Genomic DNA, 15,357 nt, shown 5'->3' with positions numbered 1-15,357 from the left:
GTGATCCCAGCTTCAACGGTAACAGAGTGACTGCTGTTAGAGCTGTAAAAAGGTTATTCTGAATTACTGAGTGTGTCTGCTCAAATGAAATGTTTGTTAGCGTTCATAATGAAAACGGTGAGAGGACTTTAATCCCTCTGAGCGTTTGTTTGTTTGTCTACAGACAGCTGAGAAGTACCGGTGCCATAACCATAAGCACTTTGATGACAAAGGCTGATGTTTTTCATGCCATATATGAGGAAAAGTTTATGACCTCCAGTTCTCCCAGAGGAATGATCAGGGGCTCTGCTCTGGCCCTGGTATCGTGGCTGTCCTTGGTCAGCAACCAGTACCTGCAGCTTTGCCACTGCGCAGTTGTGAATACACAGGTAATCTGTTAAATGTGGCTTTATTTCCCCAAATCTAGAACTGAAATGATATAGGAGTGCATCTACAAGATGCCTGTGTAGGATTTGAAGCTTCTTATTGATATCTTCAATAACTTTAATCATAAATGCGGCTGTTTGCTTGTTTTAGAACAGTAGATGAGAGATACTGTTACTAATTCCTTTTTCTTTTTTTTGGGGGGGGGGGGAGGGAGGTGTGTGTCTGTTTTCCCTTTCAAACATTAATGACACGTCCCTGTGTCACTTTTCCCATTGGTGTATTTCACTATTTTTTCCCCCTTACAGCTGTCTTTAGCTGCTAACACTTATAGACAGTTTGCTTTTTGAATTTTCAATTTTGTGCTGAGGTGTTTGTTTTTTTTAATTTTATAAAGCTATCAATATTTTTTCAACCTGTAAAAAACCCTTAATCATATTTTACATTGTTTATATCGGTTACTTGGGTTTCTAAATCTTATAGTAGTATAAAATGGACACCCCAAATTAATGATTTGAATAGGATGCGTTAACTCAGTTGATCTTTTAGAGTGGTATTAACTCCACAGAAAATTTAAATGTCTTCAGAAGACAAAGAAGCTCAGGAGGATGAGCTGCTGGCTTTGGCTAGCATTTATGATGAAGATGAGTTTAAGAGAGCCGAGTCAGCCCAAGGAGGAGAAACAAGAATTTGTCTGGAGTTGCCCCAAAACTTCAAAATTTTTGTGAGTGGTGAGTTGAGATGTCTCATTTTATCCCAAAATTAGTTTTTAACACGCTAATTTTCTGGTATGTGCTTAGATGGTTGCTGCTTTAGCGACCTATAGGAACACGGACCAGAGAAAGCCATGACTGACCCTATGCTGTGCTTGTGGTATTGTTGGGGTTTATACCCGAGTGGGTGATTTCATCCTCATACATATAAACTCTTTGGTGAACTTTAAACTTAGAGATGAGTAATAGTATTTCTCTGGAATAACTAAGTTCTGTTGTTTTGTTTTTTGTTGTTTCCTTTTGTTTGTTTGTTTGTTTGTTTCTTTTTTCCCTTGAGGATATGTCCTTCCAGGTTCTTGGTTTGTGCAGGATCTGATATTTCACAAGTACTGGTGTTTACTGATTTAACCATATAGGTACACCCCCATGAAATTTTTTAGTGCACCAGGAAATTTTATTATTTAGAGTTGAATAAATAATTTAAAACCCAGGCGTTTATCAGATGGAAAGAGATCTATTGGGTGCTGTCATAAAGAGTTACAGTTCATTAGTTCATTAGTTTTCATTTCCTTGTTATTTCTGAAACTGTCTCAATTCTCCTTGATTCAGGCAATTCCACAGAAAGCCTCCAGAACAACGGGTTTGAATACACCGTTTGCTTTCTGCCTCCCCTTGTGCTGAATTTTGAACTCCCACCAGACTACCCATCAACCTCCCCTCCGCTCTTTACCCTCAGTGGAAAATGGCTCTCCCAAGCCCAGGTTTGCAAAATAGTTTTAACATTTTAACGCTGCTTTTGTGATTATGTGGGAGGTGTCCCTGCCTATGGCGGGGGGTTGGAACTCGATGATCTTCAAGGTCCCTTCCAACCTTAACCATTCTATGATTATATGATTCTGTGATTCTATGATTATGAGTAAATTCATAATTAACAAATTAACACTGCTCTGGAGGCTGTTAATGCAGTAGATAAAAGTAAAATTAACACATAAACGATTACATTGCTCTCTCAGTTGGCTCTTCTTTTGTTTGCTTCTTGTTTTTATTTGGTCACCATTCTGAGGAATGAAAGCTTGCATCTATGAGCATTATTTTTATATATATTTTATGTATATATAAAAACTCCAGAATCTGAAAATGATATATAGAATCATAGAATCGTCGAGGTCGGAAGGGACCTTTAAGATCATCGAGTCCCACCATCAACCTGACACTGCCAAACCCACCGCTAACCCACGTCCCTCAGCACCGCGTCTGCCCCTCTGTTAAACACCTCCAGGGATGGCGACTCCACCACTGCCCTGGGCAGCCTGCCCCAATGGTTGATGACCCTTTCAGGGAAGAAATTTTTCCTAACATCCAATCTAAAACTCCCCTGGTGCAACTTGAGGCCATTTCCTCTTGTCCTATCACCTGTTCCTTGGGAGAAGAGACCAACTTCCCCCTTGCTACAACCTTTCTTCAGGGAGCTGTAGAGAGCAATAAGGTCTCCTCTCAGCCTCTTTTCTCCAGACTAAACAATCCCAGTTCCTTACTGGCCACATTATTCACAATACAGGCCAGGATGCTGTTGGCCTTCTTGGCCGCCTGGGCACACTGCTGGCTCATGCCCAGCCGGCCGTCGACCCACACCCCCAACTCCTTCTCCGCCGGGCGGCCTGAACAGCCACTCTGCCCCATCCTGTAGCGTCCATGGGGTTGGTGTCACCCAAGCGCAGGACCCGCCACTTGGCCTGGTTGACCCTCACACCATTGGCCTCAGCCCATCGATTCAGCCTGTCCACATCCCTCTGTAGGGCCATCCTACCCTCCAGCAGATCAACAGTCCCACCCAACTTGGTGTTATCTGTAAACTCACTGAGGGTGCACTCGATCCCCACGTCCAGGTCATTAATAAAGATATTAAAGAGAACCGGCCGCAGTACTGAGCCCTGGGGAACAGCACTTGTGACTCTGCCAACTGGATTGAACTCCATTCAACACCACTCTGGGCACAGCCAGGCAGACAGCTTTTGACCCCATGAAAGGTATGCTCGTCTAAGCCACGAGCAGCCAGTTTCTCCAGGAGAGTGCTGTGGGAAACCGTGTCAAAGGCTTTACTAAAGTCCAGGTATAAATATGCACTAAGGAGGACCAGGGGAGAGGAAAACAGTAATGAGTTGCCAGAACTTACTGAGATCTGGAATTGTGTTTTCTTTTCTAGCTCAGTGCTCTTTGCAAACACTTGGACAACGTGTGGGAAGAGAATCGAGGCTGTGTGGTCTTATTTGCCTGGATGCAGTTTCTGAAGGAAGAAACACTGAGTTACCTGAATATTTCCTCCCCATATGAGCTGAAAATGTGCCATCAAGGGAATGGGCAGAGTAGGACGCCTTTGGTCCCTCTCGACGCTGCGAAGGAATGTGGTGGTGCAGCAGGCTCTGCCGCAGCTGAAGAAGAAATCATCGATGCGAGAGCTGTCCAGGATGTGGAATCGTTGTCGAGTCTGATTAGGGAAATCTTGGACTTTGATCAGGCTCAGAGGAGGAAGTGCTTTAATAGTAAGATGTACTTGTGCAATATCTGCTTCTGTGAGAAGCTGGGCAGTGAATGTATGTACTTCACCGAGTGCAGCCATGTATACTGCAAAGCATGCCTGAAGGACTACTTTGAAATACAGATCAGGGATGGTCAGGTCCACTGTCTCAACTGTCCAGAACCGAAGTGTTCTTCTGTTGCTACTCCTGGCCAGGTAATAGAAGTGTGCAAGCAGTGATGGTAGAGTTCTGCTAACTTACCAATAATTACAGAAGACAAGGTGTGGCTTTTCATGGTGAGCATTGTGAATATACCTGGGGAAGGGGTTTTTTTCATACTCTGAGCCACACAGAGGCATCAGAGCTAAAACGTGGCATGTATTTTGCCTGCTCTGTTAGTACTGGCATTGGTCAGAGGCCAGAATTAATGTCCCGTTGCATCTGAGGCTGCATGCTTTTCATTTGATTATGTAACTATTATTAAAATAGCATTCTAGGAGTAATTTTGTGACCTGTTGGAGAAAATAAAGTGGATTCATCCCAGCTGTAGGTACTTTTCCATTGACTTGCTGGTTTTTGCTGAAGCTAGCAGGCTCAGCATTTCAAATGCATGTAACCTTTCTTTGATCTTTGTTTAGGTTAAAGAGTTGGTTGGAGAGCAGCTGTTCGCACGTTATGACCGCCTGCTTCTGCAGTCTAGCTTGGACCTGATGGCAGATGTAGTGTATTGTCCTCGCCCGGGCTGTCAGACACCAGTCATGCAAGAACCAGGTTGCACCATGGGCATATGTTCCTGTTGCAACTATGCTTTTTGTACTCTCTGTAAAATGACTTACCATGGGGTCTCTCCGTGTAAAGTTACTGCGGGTGAGTCATCGTACTTCAGAAATGGATCAAGAAACTATTGTGTCTTGTGTGAAAAGGATGGAAAGTCAGAAATTAGGCAAGGAAACTCATCACCATGTGAGTTTTCTAAAAGATTCGGCAGATTCATTTGGAGTAGGTCTGTTGCTGCCAATTAAAAAGTATTCATCTGATGACACTCCACAGCTCAGGAAGTCCCAAAACTGCCGATTGCCGAATTCTGAGAGGCCGTAGCAGGGGAAGAATAATTTTATGTGTGCCTTTTTTTCCTCCTGTGAATCCACTACTTTCTGTCGTCAGAGTTGATATTGGAATCAGGCAGCTGCTTCTCTCTGTTTGGCATCAAAATTATGTGACAAAGTTTCATTAAGTGTGTGTTCAGAAAAAAATATTTCCATTTTTCAGTTTATTTTACATTGTAGATTTTTTCCGATTTCACTAACTGGTCTCTTTTATAATGTATGTATTATAATGTTTTACTTGCTTTTTAATGAATGATGTTAGTTTCCTTTGAGAATACTTTATGCTGTTGTTCAAGGTCAGATTGGATGGGGCTCTAAGCAACCTGATCTAGTTGAAGATGTCCCTGCTCACGGCAGGGGGGTTGGACTAGATGACCTTTAAAGGTCCCTTCCAACCCAAACCATTCTATGATTCTATGCTTAGCTGGACTCCTGTATATAATATTACAATTAAATTATTTTTAAATTGTAAAATTACAAAAGCTGTTTTAGGTTTTTTTGGTTATTGTTGGTGGTTTTTTGTTTTGTTCCCCAGAGAAATTAATGGATTTGCGAAATGAATATTTAGAAGCAGATGAGGCGAGTAAAAGATTTTTGGAACAACGCTATGGCAAACGAGTGATTCAGAAAGCCCTTGAGGAGATGGAAAGTAAAGAATGGCTAGAAAAGAACTCAAAGTCTTGTCCTTGCTGTGGTACTCATATAGAGGTAAGCGTGGAGGGGAGAGGCTGAAGAATCATAGTAACTCCTAACAGAAACTAAAACTGTTAAGTCAGTTCTGTATTTAGGCTGGAACAGAGGTTTATTTATAGCCTCCAAGTTCACCAGGGAAGGTAAATTTCTAGGAAATGGTAAGAGAACTTCCCATGTCTGTCTGTGTTAGATAGAAAAGGGGGTGATGTTTGTGGAGCTCCAGGACTTGAGTAACTACAGCAGCTGGTTTTGTTCAGCCTCCTGTACTAAAAAGATCCAGGTTGAATATGGATCCATGTGAATCCCTTTGTTTTCCATGTGTTTCAGGCTACTGCTGTTCCAAACTACAGCCAGTAAATAAAACTAGCTTCAGAAAAATACTAATTTCCATTATTACTAGTATTATAACCAATTTACAGTTCTGTGATTCTAGTTCCTAGTTCTCTTGAACAGTGAAAAAATATGAGTGTTATGATAGAGTCGGGGTAAAATGTATTCACTAGTTGATGTGGTTTTGAGGACTGTTGCTGTATAGAGACAGGCCTGAAGAGTGACATGGTATGATTTTGTTATTGCTGTTTCTTGTTTCCTTCCCCTGCCAGAAACTAGATGGTTGTAACAAAATGACGTGTACTGGCTGCATGCAGTATTTCTGCTGGATTTGTATGGGTTCTCTGTCAAGGATGAACCCGTACAGGCACTTCAACGATCCATCTTCCCCGTGCTTTAATAGGTATGTACTTCCATGTATTTCTTCTAGTGCCATATGACTTATTTTTGTATTTTTTCTTACAGTCTCTCACAGATTACTCTTAGCTGGCAATTTGTAGCTTTACAGTTTAAGACACAGTTTCTTCTCTCAAATATTTACACTTACAAGGACGTGACACTAAAAACAAAAAAATCAGGAGTGTATTGTCTGATTAGATTGTGAGCTGTTGGGAGCAGGCAGGCGTGGTTGCTGCTGTTATACTGTCTAAAGACCAGCTAGGAATGGCAGCATGCTAGCTAACTTTTCATACGTTTTGGATTATTAATATTTTCAGGGATTCCGTCATGTTGTAAGGTACTGTAAAACCTCCTGGTATAACGTGCTGTAGAAGTGCAGACAGAGTAGCTTATTTTAATCGACCTTGAGGACTGCAGTATGAGTGGTTTAAGATACTGAAAAAAATTGTGAAACTTGCTGATTTTGTATTTTTTGTCATATTTGGATTGATTTTATTTTTTTTTTTTACATATTTTACTGTTTTTTACATCCTGATGTCAATTCTTGGCTGTCTTGCAGATTGTTTCAAGCCATGCATATTGATGGTGAGTTCTGGGAAGTTGAAGATGAAGACTAGTAGCTTTCTCTAGCGACAAAAGCTGGACAAACCAGAGACAGATGCTTTCCTTTTTTGTGTCAAGTTTGTTTGCTTTTCACTTCCATTATGTGATTGAAAAATGGTAACTACCTTGCACTGCAGGATACTCGCCCTTCAGAGGCTGTTGCCAAAACCAAAGGAGACCCTTTTACCCACCCTGTGGTGAGGATCACCATTGAAGGCCCTAAAAACCATATCCGTTGCTGAAGACACAGAAGTTGAAAATTACTGGAAAAATGTATACTAAGAGGTGCCCCTTTTTCAAAAGCAAACAAACAAAACTGAAGCCCCAAATCATAGAAATGTTTGGGGGGTCTCCTTTAGGGAGACTGATCTTTTGAGGATCTTGGCGCGTATCCGTGGTGGGTTTTAGGGCAGTTTTGTTGTAGCTGTACTGTTCTTTCTGGAGCTGTTTAGTGATGCTGCTTGGACAGGGAAAGTTTTCTGATACAATGCAGAAAATTTCTTCCGTATTCAGCAACTGAGCCTGGTGCTTCTGTAGCATTTCCTGACCTGTTTCTCTGAAAAACAGCTCATTGCTCTGTCACTGATACTTTCTAACAATGGTGAAGTTGATTAACCCTCTTTGTACTGGCTGTAACACCTGGGTCTTAGCATTACTGAATGCTGTTGCAGAAAATGACCAACAGCCATTTTCCGAAATTTGAATCAGTGTGATGACTCATCTCAGTGTTGCTGTTGTATTAACTCCCATTGCCTCTCCTTAGTTTGATAGTGATGAGTGCTAAGGCAGCGAACTGAGTATGGGGCCACTGAGAGGATGAAAAGTATCAGCCAGATATTGAAACACACTTTTGTGGATATATAGTTGAGATTAACTTGAATTCTTCAAGATATTGAAAATTACCTTGTCTACTCAGATGGTGAAGTAATTTATTTTTTACTAACTCTTCATATAAGAAAACTGATTAGTTGCTATTTGTTTCTGGACTAAATACCTTATTTCTACTGTTCTTGCACTTCAGATTATTTCAAAAACCAAATTGTTTCCCCTAAAAGCTCAGTAAGTAGTTTTGTGAGCGTCAAAGTAATTACTGGAGGGAATCACTAATGTTTTAGAAGTTTTTCCACTTGCAGAATGGTCTAAAAATTTATTTTGAAATTAAAACTGCATGTGTTGTGTTCAAAACAAATAGCAGTGTCCAGATGGGTAGCTCAGCAGCAGGAAGACTCTTTGGAAACTCAAGGTGAACACCTCTCAGTTTTGCCTGGTAGTAAATAAATTTATATTGGGATATCTGGCCAAAATGAGTGCTGATCTAGTTCCTTTCACAGAGGAGGAAAGCCTGTACTATTCAAATTGGCAGTGATTAAAAAGATAAGAGATGGTAAGAGCAGATCTCTTGTCTTGGCATAGGCGATAGGACAGTGTGTAGGGAAAGTTTATGTTGTGTATGGTTTAAATTGTATTTCCTGCACCTTTCACATGCACTAAATTCACTTTAAGACAGTAAACATAGTTGTGTCCCCATTTGTCTTCATTATGGCACGTGTATGGCAGCAGAGGTCAGAGGGTGGGTGGTGGTCTCCTCTAGTGCTTGCGTGCCACGGGGCTGAGGCGCTTGTGCGCGTGGTCATCTGCAGAGTGACAGAGAACAGACCTGGGCTTGCGCAAAGCTCTCAAGTGATGCTGGTACAGGATCTGTTCTGCTGATAGAAGTTCGGACGTTTACATATGCAAAGTGCCCTGACACTTAAAGAGCCGCGGTTTTCCCTGGGAGATGCAAGCCTTTGCCTCATCCACAGCGGCTGTCAGGACTCTACCGTGGAATGCTGCCTTGGATGTGGGCAGCTTTTAGCTGCAATCCCCACGGTAGTTTCCACTCTGGCCACAATTTTTTGCTCTATAGGCTGAGTCCAAAAGCTGCCTGTTTTTGGAAGGGGCTTTCTTCCCACTAAGCTGCATATGTGGGCAGATGGGGAATGTTTGTGATGAGAAGCATGTGCTTGACCCCTGTTTTCCTGCCTGGATGGAAGAGATGGTGTTGGATCTCTTAAACCTACAGGAGGCTGGGCGGGTCCCTTCTGCCACGACAGAGGTGGCCTGAGCGCAGGGCCTGGATGCCAAAGGGTATGTTGGGATGAAAAGCCATGGCTGGGGCTGTCTGCCAGAGCTACCAGAGCGCAAGCGCTATGGTGAAGTATTTGAAGGTGTTGCAATGAACTACCTCTGCTTTCAAGAACTTTGTGTGGAGAGACGAGGAACGGTGATGTAGTCACTGCTGCGTTGGAATTCTGGGCACTTGGGGCCGCCTGGGCTAGAGATCCCATATTCCACAGTGGGGGAGAGGAGGACAGACCCTCTGAGGAGAGGACAAGGTGACTGCATGTGTAGGACAATCGCCTGGTGTTGCAAAGGTGGGACAGCTAAAACTAGAACCTGTCTCCACCAACAGAAAGCAAGGCAGGCAGCTCTGGTAACATGGCACAGTTTCTTCCTCTTTTTTTTTCCCCTCTTGTAGACCTCCTCTCACTTGCTCCATTTCTGTGTGTGTACAGAATGTTAGATTATTTGTAGACATTTTGTGGTGAAAGGTAGAGAATGGCAACCTCCTCCTCCTTCCTTTAAAGACGGCTATGTTTTTTATGAAATGGCTTCTGCCTGGCAGGACAGCTGTAGCAGGTGTTTTGTGGAAACCCGCCAGCGATCACTAGACAAGGGGAGAACCTCCTGAAGTAGGGCGCAGCAGCAACTGTTTCTACCAAACTGCTTTCAATACAGTTGTGGCTTTAGGTGACAGAGAAATCTTGTGCAAGTATCAGGTCTTTCTTGTGTTTTGAAGGTTTTGTTGTTCTGTTCAAAGATGGTATTATAAGTCCCGTTTAGCTCTATGTTTCACTACCACCGTGAGACGACCAGAAACAGTCAATACGACCATTTAGAAAAAATTGAGACATTTACTGTAGGAAGTTACATTACAGCTCAGCAGCTTACAAAATTTCTGCATAAAGAAAATAAATGCTGCCCTGTTTGTCTTGTCCCTCATTGGATTGCATTTGATAGGAACCTCAGGATCAAGTTTGAGAATTGGTGGGGTCCTGCCAGTACAGGCTGTTGTCCACCTTTGTGGGGCTTCTGTACTTAAACACAGGCTGAGGCCAGAGGGAACAGCGTTTCCTTTGAGGCTTATTTGGCGTTTCCTTGTAGCAGTGTAAAGCATGGGAAGGAGGGAGAGAGAACTTACTGCTTCAGGCTCTGCGCTGACACAGAAAACAGAGTGCTGAGCAGCACAGATTAAGTCATTTATGTTTAATCTGAACAAATCTACCCTCCTGTAGTACATCATAAAGCACCAGGGCATATAAAATCATACCCTGAAACTGAACATGTAAGGCTTCTTGTGTGACTGCAAATAAAATCCTTTGGACGTGCAAACCATTAACTGCATTAATGGTACTGCATTATTAACACAGCACTGAATGCTGTCTGTACCCTCCCTTTTGCTGAGATGGTCTCCAGTCCAACACCTGGCTCAAAGTGGGGCTCAGCCAGGGCTTTATTCAGTCAGGTCTTGAAAACCTCGTAAGGACAGAGTCTGCACAACCTCACAGGGCAACCTGGCCCACTGCTCGCCTGTCCTCTGGCATAGGGTTTTTCCTTATATCCAGTCTGAGCATCTTGTCCCAACTCAAGCCCCACAGTCTCTTCCCATCTTACCCACATGCAGTGCCCAGGAGAGCCTGGCTTCATCTTCCCGATGACCTCCTCATAGCCGTGAAACATGCTGCTATTAGATCATGCTGAAGCCTTCCTTTCTCCAGGCTGAACAAGCTCAGTTCCCTTTTTAGATGACCATAATGTAAGAGTGTTTTGTGGAGGGGGAATGACACAAAAGGTACTTGTCCTAATTGCAACGAATACATCCCAAAGCGATTACCCAATTGGTTTCTGCAACATCGTACTTTCACACATCTTCACATGTAAGTTTTGGGGCCTTCAGTCCACATCATTACAGTTGCTTCATAGATTAAACTCACTCTCTATTGACTTTACCTTCAGAGAATAAGTTAGTGGCAGAAGTTTGTGGAACACAGTATATTGGATCCTATCCTCATTTGGTTAATTAAGGCAGGTGTTTGGCATCTGTCTTTTTAATGGAGAGAAGCAAGCACATAATCATTTTGCTAATTTAAGAACAAATATGAGATGAGCTTCTGCAGCAATCCCTTTCTTCACAGCTGGTTTTCAACAGAAAAGCTGGATCAGCATTACTTCAAACAGCGAGATTAATCGCTGTATGGCTTCTTAGACTGGCTTCTTTCTGCTCCCGTCTCCTTCATGCTGTATAGGGGTTCCACAAGCTTGTTGTGAACCAGCATTAAACCTGATGTAGAAAGCAAAAAGATGATTATGAGTAGACATAATAAAGCAAGATATTCATTGGATGCTAATGAAATTAGGCATTACTAGAGTCCTTGTTCCTTCGCTTCTGTGCCCACAGGTAAGCATTCCATTTGCACTTTTATTATCACGGTATGTGTCAGCTGTTATACTTAAGGAATGTACTCCTTTGGGTGTTGATTAAACAGAAACATCTAATGCAAAGCATGGCTTGTGCCACTTAAAAACTAAGTACAACAGCTGCTTGTCCTGGTCAAGTGCTCACCTTTAAAGTATTTCACCGTCTTAACTTTGAGTTCCAGCGTGGCATCCTCATCACACACAAACACAGTGTTGGGGTGTTGCTGGAAAGCAGATACTGTCCACATGTGGTTGACACCTTCTTCAATGGCTTTGTACAAAGCAAAGGCTTTGTGGGCTCCTGTGATAAGAATCATCACCTGGACATGGAGACACAGAGGATGGCAGTTAGGATTTACAAGACGCGTTCAGAGAGAGCACACCCACACCCTGCCGAGCTGAGAGAGAGCTGCCCCAGTCCCCAACAGGGGGATCACCCTCCACAGAGGCTCTTCACTGTATCACAGTTACTTGTTCTGGCTGCATTTTATTTGCCAACTAAATCATAGCCTGGTGGATCACTGTAAAGATTTGGATCCTTTGAGCTCACTTGTTAGGCACCTACATGCTGAGACTTAACAAGTATAAATCGAGGTATAGACTCAATTAAAAGCTATCCCATACAGTTTTCATGATGTTACTGGTGTAACATCAAGTCAACCAGCGATTCTTGCAGTTATTTCCCCAGATGAGATTCTTAACCAAAGACATCCTCCCAAACCTTTCTAGCTCCCTGTGGATCACAGCTGTACTGCAGAGTTACACAAACGTAAGCATTAGTAGAGCAAAAATGGAAGACAGAGCAAGAGCCTTTCCAGGGTGTTGCAGGATGCGAGAGAACAGCAGGATCAGGCGTTCAGCAGCCTGTGGCAGGAAAAGCAGAAGCTGGCCTGCGCCAGCAGGGTGCAATGCTGCTCCAAGACTAGATAATCTTTAGCTACTCCAGGAAGCCCTGCTCAAGAGCTACTGTCTGAAGTCACTGCTTTTCTCCTAACCTCTCTGGCATCCATGACAGTGCCTACTCCGACTGTCAAAGCCATTGTGGGGACTTTGGAGAGGTCACCATCAAAGAACCTGGCATTAGCCAATATAGTGTCCATAGCCAAGGTCTTCACTCGCGTCCTGGATACCAAACTTGATCCAGGCTCGTTGAAGGCAATGTGACCATCTGGGCCAATACCTGTGACGGAGAGAGTTTGAGAGGTAGGTCAGTGGCTGCAGTGGTTACTGTAGGAAGCAGAGCCAGCAGCACTCCTATTAGGACATTCAATGCTTCAGGAATAGAAACAGATCTGAGATAAACACTTGCAGTTTTTCTGCTCAAGCTTAAATTTGCTTCCAGTAGGAATGGCGGCAAAAGCCCCCTCTGAAGCCAGCAAAGACTCTTCCCTAATTGTGCTGGGACAAGTAGATGGCAGAATCTTAAGGCAAACTGATGAGAAAAGCTTGCGTTGAGCTCCTGTTGGCTCAGAGGACTCTGACTACTCCTAGCAGTTTCCTGTTAGCACTGGCAACTGTAATACATTTTGTATTCGGTACAGTTCTAGCCCTGCCTGTCTCTGCTGCTAATCGTTTCCTGAACAATTCCTTACTGGACTGAAATACTTAAAACTGGGGGAGCGGGACACTGGAAGACAAGGCTGCCAGCACTCGAGTGCCCAGGGGGATGGAGTACGGGGTGGCTTTCACTGCAAATCCACTGAGCTGCACTGAAAATGAACTCTCCTGACAATAAATGAGATAGCTGGTGAGGAAAGGCAGTGCTTCCTGCAGTGTTTAGAGACCACTAGTCCTTCAGGTTTTCACCTCCAACAAAGAGTTCAATTCCTCCAGCTGCTTTGATTTTATCCTCAAATGCGTCACACTCTGCCTGTAGATCAGGTGCATTTCCATCCAAAATGTGAACGTTTTCTGGCGAGATGTCGATATGCTTAAAGAAGTTATTCCACATGAAGGAATGGTAACTTTCTGGGTGATCCCTTGGAAGACCTGGTAACAGTATGAGCAGGAGTAAGAAAAGAAAGAATATCACCCCTAACGGAAACCACCCATGCACCCTTGCAGTGGGACCAGAGCACTGCTCTCTGTCTGTCATTTGTGATTCCCTCAGTTTTCATGAGTTGTTTTTATTTCCCCAAATAGCAACACTAAAATCAATCACAATAGCTCCTGTAAGGGAATATGCTCATATTAACATGCGATGGATGTTCCAGAAAAGCAGGCGTGGACAGTGCCTCATCCGTCACTACCTTTTTGGCATTCCTACCAGTTTGTATTAGCAAGAATGATTAAAAAACTGTGCAGAAGCCTGGGAAATAACTTACTGCATAACTTTTTCCCCCCCTTGAATGCTATAAACCCACACTGGACTGCCTGTTCCCTAATGCTGCTTGATTAGGATCGTTCACAGAAAAACTTCTTGGCCAGAGTAAAATGAGCATTAGCAAATAGTTAGCCTGTATGTTTTTCACCTTTGGAGCTTTAGGCTTGCCCACTAATCTCTCTGTGCTCTTTCTTCCGAGGAGGCTGTTTCATCACAGCTTCATAAACGAAACGGTCCTCCACTATCTTAACAGCCGTGCATGTCGGTGACGAAGGGCACTCGGGCAGGTGCCACATCAGTCCTTGTAAGGGACCTGGCGCTAAAGTGACCTTTATCACCCTGGAGCAAAGGTGGTAGTTAGCCACACTATCTCGGCTTGCGACGATAAGGCGGATCCTCAGCTGGTCCACACCTAAGTTCAGGTAAAATGCAGCAGTGCCTAAAATGTATAATACCAGGCCACACCTGTTACCCTTAAATATTTCTTATACAGGTTTTCAAGTTGTCCCTGTTAACTCCCTTTTCTCACACAGATCTTACCCTTCCTACCTCAAATCTTTCGCAGGTGGCGTTTTTTGTGCCCACCACACACTGACGAGGCCGTGGGGGGCACCTCAGCCCCCTCCTGACCGCAGACACACAACGCACAGCAAAGCCAACAACAACCGACGCCAAAGCCCTCCCGGCCGCGGGCACTCACCCACGTACTCGTCCATGTTGAAGGTTTTCACGTACTTAAAGGAGAGGTCCCCGTTCCGGCAGTACTCCACCAGCTTCTCGTAGCAGCCCAGCGGCGTGCTGCCTGCGGGGAAGCCGCCGCCTCAGCGCCGGGCAGAGCGGGAAAGGGCCCCCGCCCCCCCCCCCGCTTCTCCCCCCCGGCCCCGGTACCCACCTGTGGGCAGCCCCAGCGTGAAGAACCGCCCGGGGCCGGGCCCGAAGTGGACGATGCGGTTGCGGATGTATTTGGCGGCCCATTCGCTGGCCTGCGCGTACGTCTCCAGGATGACGAGCTTCATGGCGGGGGCCGAACTGAGGAGCGCCGCTACGCCGCCATCTTACCGCCGTCCCGCTCCCCTACCTGCCGGTCCGCCCGCCCGCCCCGGGATCCCCACAGCCGCCCTCCGCGCCCGCCCCGCCGGTGGGCGGTGAGCGCCAGGTCCGGCCCCTCACGGCGGCGGGAGGAGCCGGCCCGGCCCCGCCGGGATCGCAGGTCAGAATTCGGGGTTAGAACGGAAATAAGTTGTTAAATACACCCAGTAAGGACGTGCTTGGGCTGCTAAGCGTCCTTTCAAATAAGCGAAATTGTCCCTAAATGACGGTTTTTCACCCGGTGAGCAAAAAAACAATCATAGAATCGTCGAGGTTGGAAGGGACCTTTAAGATCATCGAGTCCCACCATCAACCCAACGCTGCCAAACCCATCACTGACCCACGTCCCTCAGCACCGCGTCTGCCCCTCTGTTAAACACCTCCAGGGATGGCGACTCCACCACTGCCCTGGGCAGCCTGTCCCAATGGTTGATGACCCTTTCCATGAAGAAATTTTTCCCAATATCCAATCTAAACCTCCCCGGCACAACTTGAGGCTGTTCCCTCTTGTCCCATCACCTGTTCCTTGGGAGAAGAGACCAACTTCCCCCTTGCTCCTGGCTGTAGAGAGCGAGAAGGTCTCCCCTCAGCCTCCCCTTCCCCAGGCTGCACACCCCCGGGTCCCTCAGCTGCTCCTCATCAGACGTGTGCTCCAGACCCCTCACCAGCTCCGTTGCCCCAAATCCACTCACTGAATCAAGATA

At 44.9% G+C, this 15,357-nt stretch overlaps 2 protein-coding genes across 2 annotated transcripts; one reads left to right on the top strand and one right to left on the bottom strand.

Moving 5' to 3' along the window:
- Positions 1-294: 294 nt before the first annotated feature.
- Positions 295-8,300, top strand: RNF14 (ring finger protein 14). Its single transcript, XM_082489667.1, has 8 exons — positions 295-368; positions 932-1,094; positions 1,686-1,837; positions 3,280-3,807; positions 4,231-4,459; positions 5,234-5,406; positions 5,994-6,124; positions 6,680-8,300. Exons 2-8 carry the CDS (start codon positions 941-943, stop codon positions 6,735-6,737), a joined length of 1,425 nt encoding a protein of 474 aa, XP_082345793.1. The 5' UTR covers positions 295-368; positions 932-940; the 3' UTR covers positions 6,738-8,300.
- Positions 8,301-8,499: 199 nt separating this feature from the next.
- On the bottom strand, positions 8,500-14,671 carry GNPDA1 (glucosamine-6-phosphate deaminase 1). The gene is made up of 6 exons (XM_082489706.1): positions 14,457-14,671; positions 14,265-14,366; positions 13,048-13,230; positions 12,237-12,421; positions 11,387-11,561; positions 8,500-11,104 (listed from the first exon to the last, which is right to left on the bottom strand). The coding sequence occupies exons 1-6, from the start codon at positions 14,578-14,580 to the stop codon at positions 11,007-11,009; spliced, it is 867 nt and encodes a 288-aa protein (XP_082345832.1). The 5' UTR covers positions 14,581-14,671; the 3' UTR covers positions 8,500-11,006.
- Between the last annotated feature and the right edge of the window lie 686 nt (positions 14,672-15,357).

Source organism: Vanellus vanellus (genome assembly GCF_965231255.1).
Source record: "Vanellus vanellus genome assembly, chromosome: 13".
NCBI classification, from domain to species: Eukaryota; Metazoa; Chordata; class Aves; order Charadriiformes; family Charadriidae; genus Vanellus; species Vanellus vanellus.
The sequence above is the reverse complement of the archived record's forward strand: the minus strand, read 5'-3'. Positions and strand labels throughout refer to the sequence as shown.

Excerpts from the sequence above, each read along its gene's own strand:
- RNF14 (XM_082489667.1), top strand. The coding sequence starts at position 941 with ATGTCTTCAGAAGACAAAGAAGCTCAGGAGGATGAGCTGCTGGCTTTG. Across the intron at positions 1,095-1,685 it reads CTTCAAAATTTTTGTGAGTG|GCAATTCCACAGAAAGCCTC; the intron begins GTGAGTTGAGAT and ends TCCTTGATTCAG. Across the intron at positions 4,460-5,233 it reads TCCGTGTAAAGTTACTGCGG|AGAAATTAATGGATTTGCGA; the intron begins GTGAGTCATCGT and ends TTTGTTCCCCAG.
- GNPDA1 (XM_082489706.1), bottom strand. The coding sequence starts at position 14,580 with ATGAAGCTCGTCATCCTGGAGACGTACGCGCAGGCCAGCGAATGGGCC. Across the intron at positions 13,231-14,264 it reads CAACATGGACGAGTACGTGG|GTCTTCCAAGGGATCACCCA; the intron begins GTGAGTGCCCGC and ends TACTGTTACCAG. Across the intron at positions 11,562-12,236 it reads CTGTCATGGATGCCAGAGAG|GTGATGATTCTTATCACAGG; the intron begins GTTAGGAGAAAA and ends CTCCATGTCCAG.